We start from the raw sequence: 16,555 nt of genomic DNA on the forward strand, positions 1-16,555 counted from the left end.
GGGAGAGTGAGAACAAACATAAGAAAATATTTCTTTACCCAGCATGTTGTTAGTCTGTGGAATTCCTTGCCACAGGATGTGGTGATGGCATCTGGCCTAGATGCCTTGAAAAGGGGATTGGACAGATTTCTGGAGGAATAGTCTATTGCAGGTTACAAACCATGATGAGGATGTACAATCTCCAGGATTAAAAGGAAGGTACCTCCAAATGTCAGATGCAGGGGAGGGGTATCAGGAGACAGCTATCTAGTTGTCTCATCTCATGTGCTCCCAGAGGCATCTGGTGGGGCCACAGTGAGATACAGGAAGCTGGACTAGATGGGCCCTTGGCCTGATCCAACAGGGCTCCTCTTATGTTGTTGTTGTTGTTGTTGTTGTTGTTGTTGTTGTTGTTGTTGTTGTTGTTGTTGTTGTTGTTGTTGTTGTTGTTGTTGTTGTTGTTGTTGTTGTTTATTTTATTTATATCCCGCCTATCTAGTCAATTAAGACCACTCTAGGTGGCTTAAAACAAAATATAACAATATAATTAAAAACAATTTTATATAAGGGGAAAAACTTTGGACAAGATGGGACAGACACTAGGAAAAGGAGAGAGGGGGGAAATCAGGAATTGGCTGAGGGGAAGGCCTGCCGAAACATTAGTGTTTTTAGTTGTTTTTTAAAAATACCCAGCGAGGGAGCCGCGCGGATATCAGGGGGTAGGTTATTCCAGAGGCGAGGAGCCACCTCCGAGAAGGCCTGATTTCTTGTCCTTTCCTTTCGGGCCTCCCTCAGCGTTAGGCTCCTCAGCCTCTCCTCCTGACTCGCGCGAGTGACACGGGTAGATCTTGGTGGAAGTAAGCGTTCCGCCAAGTATCGAGGCCCTAAACCGTTTAGGGCTTTATATGTGAGCATCAACACTTTGAAATCGATGCAGAATCGGATGGGCAGCCAATGCAATGTTCTTATGTTCTTAATCATCACACTGCATTGATGAGCTGATCAACATATATAGTATGGTGGTGGTGATATACCAAAGCCTTTGTCCTTGTTCCATACACAGGAAGTACAGACAAATGTCTTAATGAATTGTTTTTCACATGGCAAATTGACTTCAGCCTTACTCAGGCATTTGGAGCACCCATGTACAGTACTTACCATGGATAAAGGGCAGCACTGCAGCCCCACCACTATTTGTTTCCAATACTGTTGCTCTTCTACATATGGAGAGCAATGCATCTGAATAGTGTCTCTTCTTGTGAGTCAGAATGCTGGTTTTCAGGGTCTTCATTCACACAAAGAGCCATCATGGATAGTGAGGGTTTTTTCTTCAGATGTACCGACCTCCTGATGCAGAAGAGTGATGGCACTGGAAACAGAGGGGGAAGAGCGGATGAACTCCTCTCTACCTGTGGTAAGTGTGCATGAGTTCTGAATGTCTGAATAGGGCTTTTGAGTTTCTTTTATTCAAGAATGGCCACCCTGAGATGCATAACAGAGTCTTTCTGTTACTGTCATTTCTGATGTTTGAATCACATGGAAGGGAAGAGTCATTATCTAGGAATCGGCTGAGAAGTTTTAGCTGGGAACCATGAAGTGCCAACAAATTGTGTTCTTTTATTTTATTTTCTGGCTTTGTTCAGTAGTAGATCATTCTACTGTAGTGACAAATTTGTCTATGTTGATTTGTTTTCTCACTTTGTTGGATGGATATTGTATTTGGAGAAATGCTGGTTGCTAATCCTTACATTCTGACATCCTGTCCATCAAGTTTAAAGAGATGCAATTATGCCACAGATTTGGCTATAAACTATGTTCACACAACACCATGTTCTGCGAAAAGATTAATCTTCTTGAAGCTTGTAGGAAGAGGCATTTTATACCTCCTTGTGCAAGTTACTCTCCTCATAATCTCATTCCACCTCCCAGCTAACACAGCCGCTGACTGGTGAAGGGGAAAGGCTAAAGCTCCAAACCAACTTTTCAGATACTATGACAGTCTCCATCATTGCCGAAAAGCTCATGTAAATATTCTTGCTGGGCTTTTCACTCTGCCAGTACTATGCAGGATCTCAAACAATAGGTTCTCTGTGGGCATTTTTATTATTATTTTATTCATTCCTTTTTGAGATTTCCCATTGAGTGTCCAAGTGCTACACTGGGTGGCTAACACCAGTTTAAAAACACAACTATCTACCCCAGCCCACAGCGGTAAATAATGAGATCTAGACCAAAGCAGTAATAATCCAAAATATAAAATAAAACCAAGAGGCAACAGAAATCAAGATCAAAATCCAATTCATAGATTCCATGAGGATGTCAAAGGGGTAAGATGTTTATGAACCCCTTTTCTAACAATACAGTTTTTAGCCATTTCCTAAAGGCCAGAAGGGAGGAAGCCTGGCATATATCAATGGGTACATTCCACAGTGTTGTGGCCACCACAGAGAAGGCCCGGTTCCTGGAGGCAGTTTGCCAGGCATCTCTAGGAGTGGCCACCCATATCTGTGAAACCTGGCTAGCCTTGACAGACAATCTTAGGGAGAGATAGATAATGAGGTCCCAAACAGTTAAGGACTTTGTAGGTTAATATCAGCACTGTGAAATTGGCACAGAATTTATAGATGGTAGCTGGATAGACGTCGGTATATATAATGTTCAGTAGGTTTCCAATAAATGCTGGCATTTATAATGTATACCTACTGCGTGTTTGCCTAGTAGTGTCTGGGAAGAGAAGCTGGTGTATAATAAAAAATGAGATTGGACAATTAAAATGAAACATTAGGGAAGAAGACTTGTCATGCTGGCACCTGATTGTAGTGGCATTCTGTAGAAAATAATGAAATTTAAACATAACAAATAATGATTTGATTCTTTGGATATTTTCATGGTTTATTAGGCCGATAGCAGCACTTACATCCAACACAAAACACATGCAAGATTGTGCGGCTTGCATTCCTGTTGAAGTGCTATTATGCAGACGTGAGCAGCTTCAAATAAAGCCAAGATGAGTCTTTTATTCATGTCAGCTTCCTTTATTTAATTAGTTTTGTTGTGTTGTGAAATAACAGCGCTCATAATGAACATCATCCTGGTGATTTCCCTGAATGGTTTTGAGAACATGCTCCAATAAACAGAGATTTAGGCATGCTAGAGTTTAATACAATGTAAGCCTGGAGAGCGGAGGATTTTATTTCAGTAACCTCTTAGGCAGGAAATTAGAATCTGAAAAAACGGGCACTTATTAAAAGAGGGTTGAGGGTTGTAGGTGAGGAAAACAGACTAAAACTGGGCAGGCATAAGCAAGGCAGAAATGTGGCAAGGACTAAATAAGGTGATTGTCTGAAAGCACTTAAAATAATGTGAGTATCAAAGGAAAATCTGTTTCTTTGGAAAGAGAATATGTATGTCACAGAAAAGCTTACTCTGGCTCCATCCTTTCCATGTTCTTCCACCTCAGCACTAGTTTTGCTGCCAATTTAGTGGATGGCATGTGGAAAATTAATCCCTGTGCAAATGCCATTCTTAACAAAAATAGAAGGAAGGGCATTTTGTGCACTTATTTTAAGCCATCATCACTGTGGAGATGCTGCAAGCACCTGTTTCTTTATGTGACACATCGATTCCCTTGTATTTCAGTTTTGTCATTGTGTCTTTCATTTTAAAGGTCCTTGATGCATCAGATTATAATTGGGATAGGATCAAAATGGAGCCTGAATCACATCCTTTGTATGCAGATGACAGATCAAAACAGTCAGGATAGCAAGGAATTGCGTTAGGATAAAGGTAATCTTGCAAGACCCAATTATCCACTGACTTTATGTGAAGCATTGTTTTAACTAAAAGGAAGCCAGAAAGGAGAATTCAGCAGCTGGCTTGTGCAAAGAATTGGATCTGCCAGCTATACATTTTCAAAAAAACAAATGAAGCTTTTAAAAATGAATGAAAGGACTCCGTACGGGTTTGTAGTCCTTAAGCTCTTCTTTTTGAAGATTCTTTCAATAACAAATATTGCTGATAAATATTTATTAGAAAAATAGTCTAGTTTTCAATTAACTAAAAGGTATTCATTGCTCCTCATAAAAATTTCGACGAACAGCGAAAAGGGGGGGAGGGGTTGGAATGCTGTTTGTAGACTGCCTCTGAAACTACCCAAGATAATTACCTGACCTCCTTTTCCTTTTCCTTCTCTTCTTGTAAGAATGGCCATGATGATCAAACTAGGCCAAAGAGTTCCTCCCACACCCAGGTTTCATGCTTATTATCCAGCAGTGCCCAGCCACTGAGTTTAGGGAAGAGCATTATGGGAGAAAAAAGCAGGATGAAAGAGCAGCTTTAAATAAGGAGATTCACATTTTGGCTACCATAGCTGATGCGCAATACTGTTCTCACACATCTGTGTAATACTTTTTTTTAAATGTCATCTGACTGACTGACTCTTAAATGTCATCTGACTGACTGACTCTCATTACATCCTATGGCCCTTACTTCCTTAAGTTTATTGTGCATTGCTTAAAAAATACTTCTTTCTCTTTGGTCTGAGTTTCATCCAATGACCTGGGATCTAGGCCTTGGGGAAAAGCAAATAATTTATTTCTGTTTGCTTTGTCCATTGCATGCATGATTTATAGACCATTTGTCATATTCTTCTGGGCAGAAACATCCTGTTGAGCTGTCTGGTCAAGAGGAGACTTCTCCTAAATCCTACGAGTCTTATCCTAGTCAGAACAAAGCTTTCTTTTTCTCTTTTTGGCCACCATGTTCTCTTTCTTTTCTTTCCTTCTTTTTTTAAAATCCCTTTAATCTTAATGGAAGCCATGTTCCAACAGTAAAAGAGACTTTCTCGGTTTACAACAAAATAAAGAATGATCTCTAACATACTGCTGTGACACAGGGCTTGAGAAGAGGCATTTCTTCAGCACAGGGGCACCTCAGTCTCATTCCTTAGGAAGGGAGAAGGGTACCTACAACCTTCACTGCTCTTCTAGCCACCTTCCCCAGGAACTTTAGATTTCTGTCTGAGTTCCTTTCTCCCCACATAAAAAGGTAAAATCCATTAAACTTGTAAGTCTCTCTCTCTCTCTCTCTCTCTCTCTCTCTCTTGCTTTCTCGCTTTCCCTCCTGTTGCCTTTCCTATGTGTTCCTCAGCTCCCTGAGTATTAACACTATAAGTTTCCAGATGGAGCCCTCCTTGCTATTCCTGCACCCTCAATGAGAAAGGAAGAAACCCAGACCACTACATATTCTCATCCAAATAGTTTACCATCCCTAGCAAGACCGATGCTTATCAGCAGTGACTGCTGCTGGGCAACAATAATGGGAAGCACAAGGTTAAATAACATTTTCCGCCTGGGGCCACAGTGCAGAATAATAAATATTTTCAAGGAGTGACAAAGAAGCCAAAAGACGTTTATGTATATTTTATGCATTTTTGACCTCACATCTTTTTGTGCACTCCTTCCTTCCTTCCTTCCTTCCTTCCTTCCTTCCTTCCTTCCTTCCTTCCTTCCTTCCTTCCTTCCTTCCTTCCTTCCTTCCTTCCTTTTGGGAACAGCGTAAATGCTGCGGGCGGCCATTTTGTTGATATGGTGGCCATTTTGGAACTGCCGATCAGCTGTTCCCAAAACATCGCAATGCGAAGATCGGTAAGCGAAACGCTTACTGCTCATCGCAATGCGATGTTTTGCTATTAAAACATCGCAATGCGATCGCATTAGTAATTGCAAAAAACGCATTGCTATGCGGATTCGTCGTTAAACAGTGCGCTCGTTAAGCGAGGCACCACTGTATCTACATTACTAACTGTATATAATAGTAATAAGGAGGAATTAAATAACCTCTTAATGAGGGTGAAAGAGGAGAGTGCAAAAATGGTCTGAAGCTCAACATCAAAAAACCAAGATCATGCCCACTGGTCCCATTACCTCCTGGCAAATAGAAGGGGAATATATGGAAGAAGTGACAGATTTTACCTTCTTGAGTTCCATGATTACTGCAAATGGTGACAGCAACCACGAAATTAAAAGACACCTGCTTCTTGGGAGGAAAGCGATGACAAACCTAGACAGCATCTTAAAAAGCAGAGACATCACCTTGCTGACAAAGATCCGCATAGTCAAAACACTTTACACTTTCGATGTAAAGTGAGAGCTGGACGATAAAGAAGGCTGACTGCCAAAGAATTGATGCTTTTGAATTGTGGTGCTGGAGGGGACTCTTGAGAGTGCCCTGGACTGCAAGGAGAACAAACCTATCCATTCTGAAGGAAATCAACCCTGAGTGCTCACTAGAAGGACAGATCCTGAAGCTGAGGCTCCAATACTTTGGCCATCTCATGAGAAGAGAAGACTCCCTGGAAAATACCCTGATGTTGGGAAAGTGTGAAGGCAAGAGGAGAAGGGGACGACAGAGGAAGAGATGGTTGGACAGTGTCATTGAAGCCACCAACATGAATTTGACCCAACTCCAGGAGGCAGTGGAAGACAGGAGGGCCAGGCATGCTCTGGTCGATGGGGTCATGAAGAGTCGGACACGACTTAATGACTAACCAAAAACATTAATAATGGTTGTATAATTTATACTGGAGGCATAATGTAATGCAAAACCAATTATCAAACAGGTCAGTGTTCTTCTAAGTGTTGTTCTAGATAGTTCAGTAAGAAGTTGGAGATGTTCTTATAGTCCTGGCTAAAGAGAATAAGTCAAGTACTGCTGAACTAGGCTGCAAATGCCTGTCATGGGGTGATGCAAATAAATGGTGTGAAAAGCTTTGGCTCAAAGGCTGAGTGCCTCTAGATAACTGAATATAGGCTGTACATGTTAGACTTGTCAGTAAATACAGTGAGGTGAAAAGAACTTCATGACTTGTAATCTCTGGGCTCTGAGATGCAAAATGGAGCAGTTGCTGGGGGCAACAGTCCTGGCGTTGGCAACAGTTGCATCAGTAGAAATGCACTTTAATCTGTTTATTAAGTTAATACAATCAGTGAGGATAGACAGGCATTGTGGTGCTAAATTCATAACTCTTCAAGTTGCCTAGCAACTAGGTGTTGGGTATACATTATACATCCTCTCCTTCACAGAAACGATTCCAAAAGCAACTAAAAGGATTTTGATATTATATGTTGCCCTTCATTTATGAGCAATAAAATGCTAAAATACGGGTGCACTTGTTTTGTGAAACACATGCTGTTAAAGAAGCAAGTGCTGGTTTAGTTTTGGAAGTGGTATAGTATTTCAGATAATATGTGTATTATCTTGGTTGGCATCACTGAGGCAAAAGCTTTTCCTGAGGCTATTACCAAGGTCAGCGCTTCCTAACCTTGACCATTGTCATTTTAAATATTTAATCTAAATATTCAAGCATAAAATAATAAAGAGCCAAGCAAAAAGAGTCCTAAATGAAAATGTGTGAATGAATAAAATATTGGACTAAGAAAACGGCTGAGACTCTAAGTGTATGCACCTGTGAAAGAAAATTCCAAACTCTACATAGAGATGAAAAGAAAATGTAGTTTAATTTTTTTAAGTCTTGCTTTCAATTCATTTTTGCTCTGCAAGCCTCAGTAGTAGCCAAGTTACTTTTCATGTCTTATTAAAGTGGAACATGTAACACACAAAATCCATTCATGCATTCATATCTGCAGCAGACCCTAGCCACAATGCATTGGCCTGATTTAGGTCCATTTCTGAACACGGATCGAGACAAAATGTGTAACAATAGCTATGAAGAAGTGAAGATGAAGAATGGATTATGGCTGTAGACCAAGAAAGATTGAGGCAAATCAGACAACTACATAATAGGAATACAATTTTTTTCACATGGATGACAATGCGTGCTCACACATTGTTTATTGTAATTGGCATAGGCAGAATGTACAGTCGTGCCTCGCATAGCGAACGCTTCGTTATGCGATGAAACCGCACAACGAGGGGTCCCGGGCCATCGCTGGAGCGTTCGCTCAGCGATGGCCCCTATGGGCTTTTTTCGCTATGCGATGATCGCGCGGACGCGATCAAAGCATAGCGAACAGCTGATCGGCGGTTCCAAAATGGCCGCCGCTAAAACAAAATGGCGACCGCTGTTTTGCCTCGCTAACGAGGCATCCAAAATGGCCACCGCAATGGAGCAAACTCACAGAACGGTGAGTTTTAAGTCCATAGGAACGTATTAAATCAGTTTTAATACGTTCCTATGGGCTTTTTTATTTCACTTAACGATGGATTCGCTGAGCGGATTAACCTCACTAAGCGAGGCACCACTGTATGCTGGAATATATTGGTAGATCTCTGAGTGATTTCCAGTACATTGTTTGGGGGGGGGACAGTAAGGCACCCTAACAAACAAATCAGGTTACATGGGGGGCTGGGAACCAGGAAGATATTTTATATAGACAGTACTGTCCTTCCTTCATGACCCTTCAATGACAGGCACTAATACGCAGTAACAAATGTATTACAGGAAATTGTAAACAGATAGAAAAGTATAAGCAGTATAGAAGATTATAAGTGATACAGAAATGTATAAGTGGTGGAAAAGGCCACAGCTTAGATTGGTTATAGTGAATTCCAGAATCGGGCGACCTGCCAGCCAGCCAGTACAATCCTCCCAGCCCCTGTTGGCCCACCATTGGACAGTATGAATACACTAGAAGGTGGACCACTGCCACCTGTCATCTGAGTCCTGATAGCCCTCCTGAGCCAGACATGCACTCTTTATTTCTAAAATCCTCCCTTCAAATTTATACTGTAACCAAAATGGGAAAGAACCTTAGGAAACCCCAATGTCCTTCAAAGAATCTGCAAGACAGAAGCTCTCGCACCAAAACTGTACAGATTCCAACAATCCACAAAGACTCAATCCCACATAGTGCCATTGGCTCCCTGACATATGAATTAGCAAAACCCCTAGCCACCCTCCTACAGACCCACATTGGTCAAACCTCATCCTACATCAGAGACTCAGGACATTTCCTAAACAAGATCAGCACCCTAAAACTCAACCCCAGGAACAGACTGATCAGCTTTGACGTAGTATCCCTATTCACCAAGGTACTGATAAAAGATACTCTGACAGTCATCCAGCAGATCTTTCCAGAAGACATCACGGCCATTTTCCAACACTGCCTAATGACCAGCTACTTTCAGTAGGATAATGATTTCTATGAACAGACGGATGGAGTGGCCATGGGGAGCCCCCTCAGTCCGGTTATAGCAAACTTCTACATGGGACTTTTCGAAAAACATGCTCTGGCTTCGGCACCCTTTACACCCACAGTCTGGTTCTGATACGTGGATGACACCTTTGCAATTTGGAGCAACGGTGAAGAAAACCTGGAAGAAGTTCTGAACCATCTCAATAGCATCCACCCAAATATTCCATTCACCATAGAAAAAGAACTAGAGGGCCAACTCCCTTTCTTAGATGTCATGGTCATACACAAATCTGATCTCCTATTGGGACACAAGGTCTACAGAAAACCCACCCACACAGACCGGTACCTACACAAAAACTCCAACCACAACTCACGACAAAAAAGAGGCATAATCAAAACAGTGGTAGACCATGCAAATCGAAACAGTGAAGCTCAATTTCTCTGCACCAAACTGAACCATCTGAATTGGGCCCTATAGGCAAATGGCTATTCCAAGAATGAAATCACAAGAGCCATCAAACTGAGAAAACAACACTGAACTGAAGAAGAAAAACAGCCCCCACAAATAAAATATTTCTGCCATACATCAAAGGGGTCATGGACCACATGGGGAAACTTTTGAAAAAACACAACCTAGAAACAGTATTAAGGCCCACCACAAAAATACAAAAAAAAAATGTTATGGTCAGCAAAGGACAAAAGGAACCCCCTCACCTCTACAGGAGTATACCGGATACCTTGCATTTGTGGCCAGGTATATATTGGAACCACAAAACACAGCATCCACACCAGAATCAAAGAACATGAAAGACACTACAGATTAAAACAACCAGAAAATTCGGCAGTAGCTGAATATGCCCTGAAACAAGCTGGACATGAAATCCTATTTCAAAATATAGAAGTACTGGACAACACCAGCAACTATTATGTTAGACTACACAGGTAAGCCATTGAAATCCACAAACAACAGCATAACTTCAACAAAAAAGATGAAAGTCTTGCCAGCAACAAGGATCACTTGCTACCCGAACAGAGAGGGTTCAGGTATATGTGCTCTCTTAATTAGCTGAGCTAATTGGCGTAAAGGACAGTCTCTTCTCATCAAGCCTCAATTTCCCATGAGAAGTACAGGTGTTGTTTTCCCATCTCCTCATCTCGGGTCTAGATCCAAACAAGGGTGTTGTGTCTTGACTCCTTATTGTCTCATGACAAGGCTACTTACATGGAACTTTCCATTCACCTCGTGGAGAAAACATTCTCATGGCACAAAATCATGCTAACACAGAACCAATATGGATTCTTTCTATAACTTTCCACAACTACATATCCCATTCACAGATCACATTTTAACCCTAATAATCTATACCATGACAAGTCTAACTCAACAAAGCCTGACTCCCAGCACTGAAAAACACAGCATGCAAAATAGTCAGTGAACTCTATCCAGCCAACTCTACCCACCAAAGACTGGTGATCACTGCACACAATAGACTAGCTAATGTCACCCATCAATCACAGTGACAGATGATCTCCCCCTTATCACAACAATACACCCATAACAAAAAAAAACACCCTGATTACCATAATCACCCAGTCTCCTGAAAAGGACAAAAAGCTGATCCCACAACTACAGATACTCAACTATCCCACACACTACACCAGAACACAGACGGAGTTCTAACTCCTCTCCTCTGCAGATGTCAGCCACAGAGACTGATGAAACGTTAGGAAAAAAAACCTTCAGAACACGGCCAAACAACCCAAAAAACCTATAATAACCAACTCCAGGAAAGTTAGGTCTCCCCTAGTGTCAGAGTTATCCCACTCTCCAGGCCATCTCCTTGTGCACTAATGGCCCCGGAAATATACACCAAAACCTATGTTGCCGGCTGCATCTGAATGGATCTGTAACCCTCACACACACACACACCCCGGTAAGTAATCCTGCCAGAAAAAAATTCATTAAACTGTTCTAAAAATTGAAGACAGACCCTCAGATCTTCCCTCATATACTTCAAGATTCTAAAATGATGTTGTGGTGCTCTGATCTGTGCTAGCCAATCACAGAAGGCATGCCATAGTGACACTGCTCTGCAGGTGAAATTAAAGTGTCCAAACAACACCTGCATCTATTTCAAGGTATATTATGTCCATACCAAGGCCAACCTCAACATGCCCCACAGGGTAGCCAGCAGGTGAGAAAACCCCATAGAAGCATCCAGCTCACCCAGTACCACCAGCTGCTGCTCTGCACTCCTCACCAGCTGATCAACTGCTGGAGCTTTGGCTGGAGCCACCTTTGTACTTCCTCCCTCAATCCCCATTGGCTGGCTTCCTCCTCTTTCTATGCCAACCCTCCCAAATGCAAGGCAGACTGGGAAGGAGCCAGCGCTCAAGGCCAAGGGGGAAATGATGGCTAGCTCTCAGGCACTCAGGTCCTCACCAAGCGCAAACCAGGCCCCCAAGGTAAGTGGACTGGGATGCCCTGTGATTCTTTAATTATGCTGAACATGTGCTTTAAGGCAGTACTGTTCCATACCTGTTGTGGCATGTTAACCTTTGTTTGGACTTGGTCCCCCACCACTGGACCACTCTTCATCAACATACTACTGACACCATAAAATAGCCTCTAGCCCTGCTTTATATATGCAGACATAGAACTTAACTGTGGCCCTGCTGGCTGTAGGATTCTATGAGTAGGGATGAGTAGCCCCAAATAATTTTTTCCTATCTCTGGGCATAATATTCTTTGGCCTAACTATCCCACCTCCCTTTCTTTTCTCCTGAACGTGGCAGTAAATATTGCAACACATAAGGGTTTAACATTCTTAGGGTCAACATTGAACTTTTAACAGCTGGGGGGGGTAGGAAGAGTGGTCAAAAGGTAGTTCTCATTAGAGTGAAGTAGGAAGAAAGTGAGCAAAGGACAGCTCTTTGAAGGGAAGATGAAAGCTAACAAGAAGTTTATTATGAAATAATCAGACGGGGAAAATGGCTTGGTGTGAGCTGCCTGATTTACCTAAATTACTCCAGGCATGCAAAGCCATAAAACTGATAATGTAGGTTTCTCTGCTTTTTGCCATTTTTTGTATAGAAGTTTATATGTATACATTTTATACATTTTATTCAAGTCCTGATGTTTTTCTTGCACTTACACACAATTCTTTTAGCATTGTAGCCCTGATCCAGTGGGACAGAGCTGCAGCTTCTTTCTCCCTTTCTTTAAAAAAAAAATCAGGATATTTTTAAAAATATAGATATCAAGAGATTTTAAAGAAAAGAAACACCAGGCCGTTCTTCTTTAGTCCTAGATCTGCTTCCTAGAAGTTCACATTTCTGCAATAAGGAAGAATTCTAGCAAGCAAAACAAAGCTGAAAGGGAACATTTCCCTCTCAGACTCTGAAACCTAAGGCAATACAAGGACATAACAGTGTTTTACAACCTGATGAATCTATGAAAAATCAAGAAAGGTAAGTCTTATCCAGGCATTTGGCATGTCAAGTGGACATGAAAGGATGGGAGCAAGCTCTTTCTCCTCCTTTTTCACTTTGCTGAATGTGAAAAAAACATTTCTAAGAAGGAGAGCCTCTTCGATGTGTGGACTGTCTCCTCGTGAGCCAGAATCCTTAAAAAACACCTGAGTGGTGGCTTGCATGGAGAACCTCCAAACTTCCTGAAAAATTAGCTTGCTGAAGAAGAATGGTTGTGGGAAAGAAAGGATTGGACTTGCATGGGAAAGTGTTTGTATGCTTGGTTCTGGAGCTGGTCATAAATTCCTGGGCTGAGCACAGGCTCAGGACACCCCATTCCTTAATTCTCAACATGTTTCTGGATTCTGCGCCTCCATGGGGCATCTTTGTACTCAGGGGTGGACCTTCCCTGGGTGTACAACTCAGTGTTTGAATTTTAAAATTAGCAACTATTTTGATCCTGCTAACCTGAAACCTGCACACCCCTGTTTTACATAACAGGCTATTATCCCTGGACAGTTGTTGTTCCATAAACTTTTCAAAGAAACAGCAATGTTAGTCTATGCAAGCATATCTAGATGCAACCAAAACTATGTGGCATTTAGTTCACCAAACCCACACAGATGATGGAGCTCTGTGATGACTTGGAAGCCTTTCCTCATAGATGACAGCTCAAGGAATATTTGCACAAATATGACAACAACTAGCACAACTACACCACATTCTCCACAATATGGGGAGGAACAACACGCTGACCTTTTGCCTCTTCCTCTCAGCCCTACAGAAAGAATGCTAGATGGAATTCTCCTGAAGGTCAGAACAAATAGCTAGGCATCTATATTGAGTGCTTCTCCCATCACGATTAGGCTGGGATTGTCAGCAAAGGACCCGATTTACAATACAGGGCAAACTGAAATGCATATAAGAAACCAAGAGACAAGTGTCAAACTCCAAATTTTATATGCCCCTAACCCCAGTCTTAACTGACAAATACCTAAGGATTTACAAAACATCAGGAAAGATTTCCCCAGAAATATATATGATCAAGTCCTGGCTGATACAGTAGAAGAACCTCAGCCAGCCACCTTCTACTTGCCACCAAAAATACACAACCTAGGCAACTCTAATAGGACCATTGTATCAAGCATCAATGGCACCACAGTTTGGGGTGTCTGGATATTTGGATTCCATGCTTAAACCGTATGCCACCAATGCACCTCACTACGTAACAGACACAGATGACTTTCTGAGGAAACAGCAATCCACTCATAACCTCCCCGACATCATGCTGGCCACTGTGGACACAAAAGCCTGTTAATGTTGTTACAGCAACATTCCACAGAAGGATGAACTATGGGACATTGAAAGTACCGTTTTGAATGAGGCCACAGCCTACTTGGCAATTGTTCTCTATGACTTTGTGCTCACACAAAACTGCTTCATGTTTGACAGCAACATCTATCTCCAGATTGATGGAACAGCCATGGGCATTCATATGGCACCACAATGTGTAAATGTATCCATGACTAACCTGGAATAATGTTTTCTTACTGCTGTGCCCCCAAACTACTCTTTTATCTGGGATACATTGATGACATTGTTATTATCTGGACCCGTGGAAAATAAGCACTTGAGAAATTCAACCAGAATCTAATAGCTTTTATCCTAACATCAATCTCAGCCCTAATCTACACAGCCGGTGCATTTTCTGAACTGTGAAGCTACAACATGGACATCTTTGCACCATGCTTTATTAAAAACCAGTTACAGTACTTGCATGCTTTCATCTTCCACCCTGAATACCAAGCGATGTTGGCAAGTCTTTGGGTCAAAGTCGTAAGTCTGAGTCCTTGGTACCAGGTCCTGTGTCCCAAGCACCAAGGCCGAGTCCCTTTTAAAAAACAAGTTTTTTCCCCCAGAAGAAAGGAAGGAGGTGGGTGGGTTCCAAGTCACAAGTCAATTCCGAGTCATTGAAATGAAAAACAGAGTTGAGTCTGGATCAAGTTACTGGTACCGCTCAAGTCTGATTTGACAGCAAGTCATGTGACTTGAATCCCCGTCCCTGCTGAATACACCATCAAGTCTATTGTCTACAGCCAAGCACTTAGATATAATTGAATCTGCTCAGATCCACAGGACAGAGACCTCAAATTCATAAATCTACTGAAAGCATTTCTCAGACTACAACATCCACCCAAGATAGCAGGTTAGCAGAGTAAGACAGATATCCTCAAATGACCTACTACAAGACAGAACCAGAAGAGAAAATGACAGAATACCATTCATTATCCCCTTCAGATCACAACCAAAACCACTCACACACATCATCATTGATCTACAACCCATTTTAGACAACAGTACTTCAGTGTCCCAAGCCCTTGGTGGCCAGCCTGCTTACAGATAACCCCCGATATCGAACCATCTTTGGCACAGAACAGACTACACAACATGGATACAGCGATGGGGACCAAACCTAGATGCCAACTCTTCCCCACATCTATTCTGTCAGCACAGAAGGGCAGTTGCAGGCTTCAAAATATCAGAGGCACGTTTACTTGCCAACGTGCTCTATGCCATCCTTTGCCAGCAATGCCTACGTGCACACTACATTGGACAAACAGGATAGTTTCTGTGCAATTAAAGGACATAAATCTGACATCAGAAATAGCAACATACATAACCCTTTTTCAGAATGATTCAATCTGCCAGGATACTCTATCAATGACTTGAAAGCTACTGTTGTGGGGGGGGGGGATGATTATAAAGAGAGACAGCTGAGATCACATTCATACATAAATTCCAGAGTGTGTCAAAAGAATTAAATATCAACCAGGGTTTCTTATGTCATCATCTGCATTAATAAACTCTTCTTCCTACTGTCTTCTGCCTGTCTTCTTCACTCTTTATCCAAAGGTGATAGTGACATTAGACCACTAAAACAACCACTGCAGCAAGATTTCTCCAAAAGGAATCTTCTGTTGCCTTTACACCTCTCAGCAAATGTGAAACTCTGTTTAAACCGGGACAGGTATATAATCAGCATTCTTATTTGTGTCAAAAATGCCATTTCCACCTCCCTGCACCTGCCCTGAATATACCTGTAGTTTTAGTTTCATTCAGTTCTAATATGTTTGACAAAGTGGATTTATCCACAAAAGCTCACACTGGAATCTCAAAGTTAGTATTTAACGTGCCCTAAATGACCTAACAACCAGAAATGGCAAGTTGGTAGCAGCTTTTTAGGTATTTATATGCATTTGATATATGCACCTTCAACAAGAATATTAGCAAACAAGCCTGGTCTTGTATGCCAACAGTATGATTAGTTACCCTTTTTGTTGTACACTTGATATTGCACACTGTTTTGCTCTTAGCCTTTGTTACATGACAATCCATTTGGCACACAGTTTATTTTTAGGTACAAGACTATCAAAGTGCTACTTTTTTTTCTTAGTGAGACGGTCAGTGCTCTTGAACAAAGAATCATATTACCACGAGAACTTGGTTGAAACAGAGAAGAAGTATTGAATACATGGGGAACTATAAATCTAGACCAACCCAAACTTGCACTGGTAATTAATCTTGATCTATTTTTTTAGAGAAACTGTACTGCAAATGCATTATCAAAAATATTTTCTAATTGACTTTGTTCAAATGCCAGGCTTGATAGTCTAGCTAATGGCATGTGGGAAATTAGGTTTTCTTAGCATTTGAAAGACAGAGTTACAGAAAAGTTAGTGTGTGTGTGTATATATATATATATATTCAACTGTCTGTTCAAATAAATTTGTTTGTGAAGCTAACTGCTGCTTTATGAAAATGATATTTTTCCTCATTCTGTTATTTCAAAGTAAAAAAGCAACAACCTATAACAATGGTTGACAACTTTCATTTGTATTTTTTAATTCTGTATTATAGTTAAATCAGTTTTTTAGTTAACAAAGTGATTG

General features: G+C 41.4%; 1 protein-coding gene across 1 annotated transcript in view; it reads left to right on the plus strand.

Moving 5' to 3' along the window:
* Positions 1 to 11,939: 11,939 nt before the first annotated feature.
* Positions 11,940 to 16,555, plus strand: part of TNNI3K (TNNI3 interacting kinase) — a 224,219-nt gene continuing 219,603 nt past the window's right edge. Inside the window, exon 1 of the mRNA XM_020794679.3 lies at positions 11,940 to 16,177. Coding sequence (XP_020650338.1) covers positions 16,138 to 16,177 — 40 coding nt within the window. The 5' untranslated portion in view covers positions 11,940 to 16,137. The remainder of the gene's footprint in view (positions 16,178 to 16,555) is intronic.

This window comes from Pogona vitticeps, chromosome 4 (assembly GCF_051106095.1).
Source record: "Pogona vitticeps strain Pit_001003342236 chromosome 4, PviZW2.1, whole genome shotgun sequence".
NCBI lineage: Eukaryota > Metazoa > Chordata > Lepidosauria > Squamata > Agamidae > Pogona > Pogona vitticeps.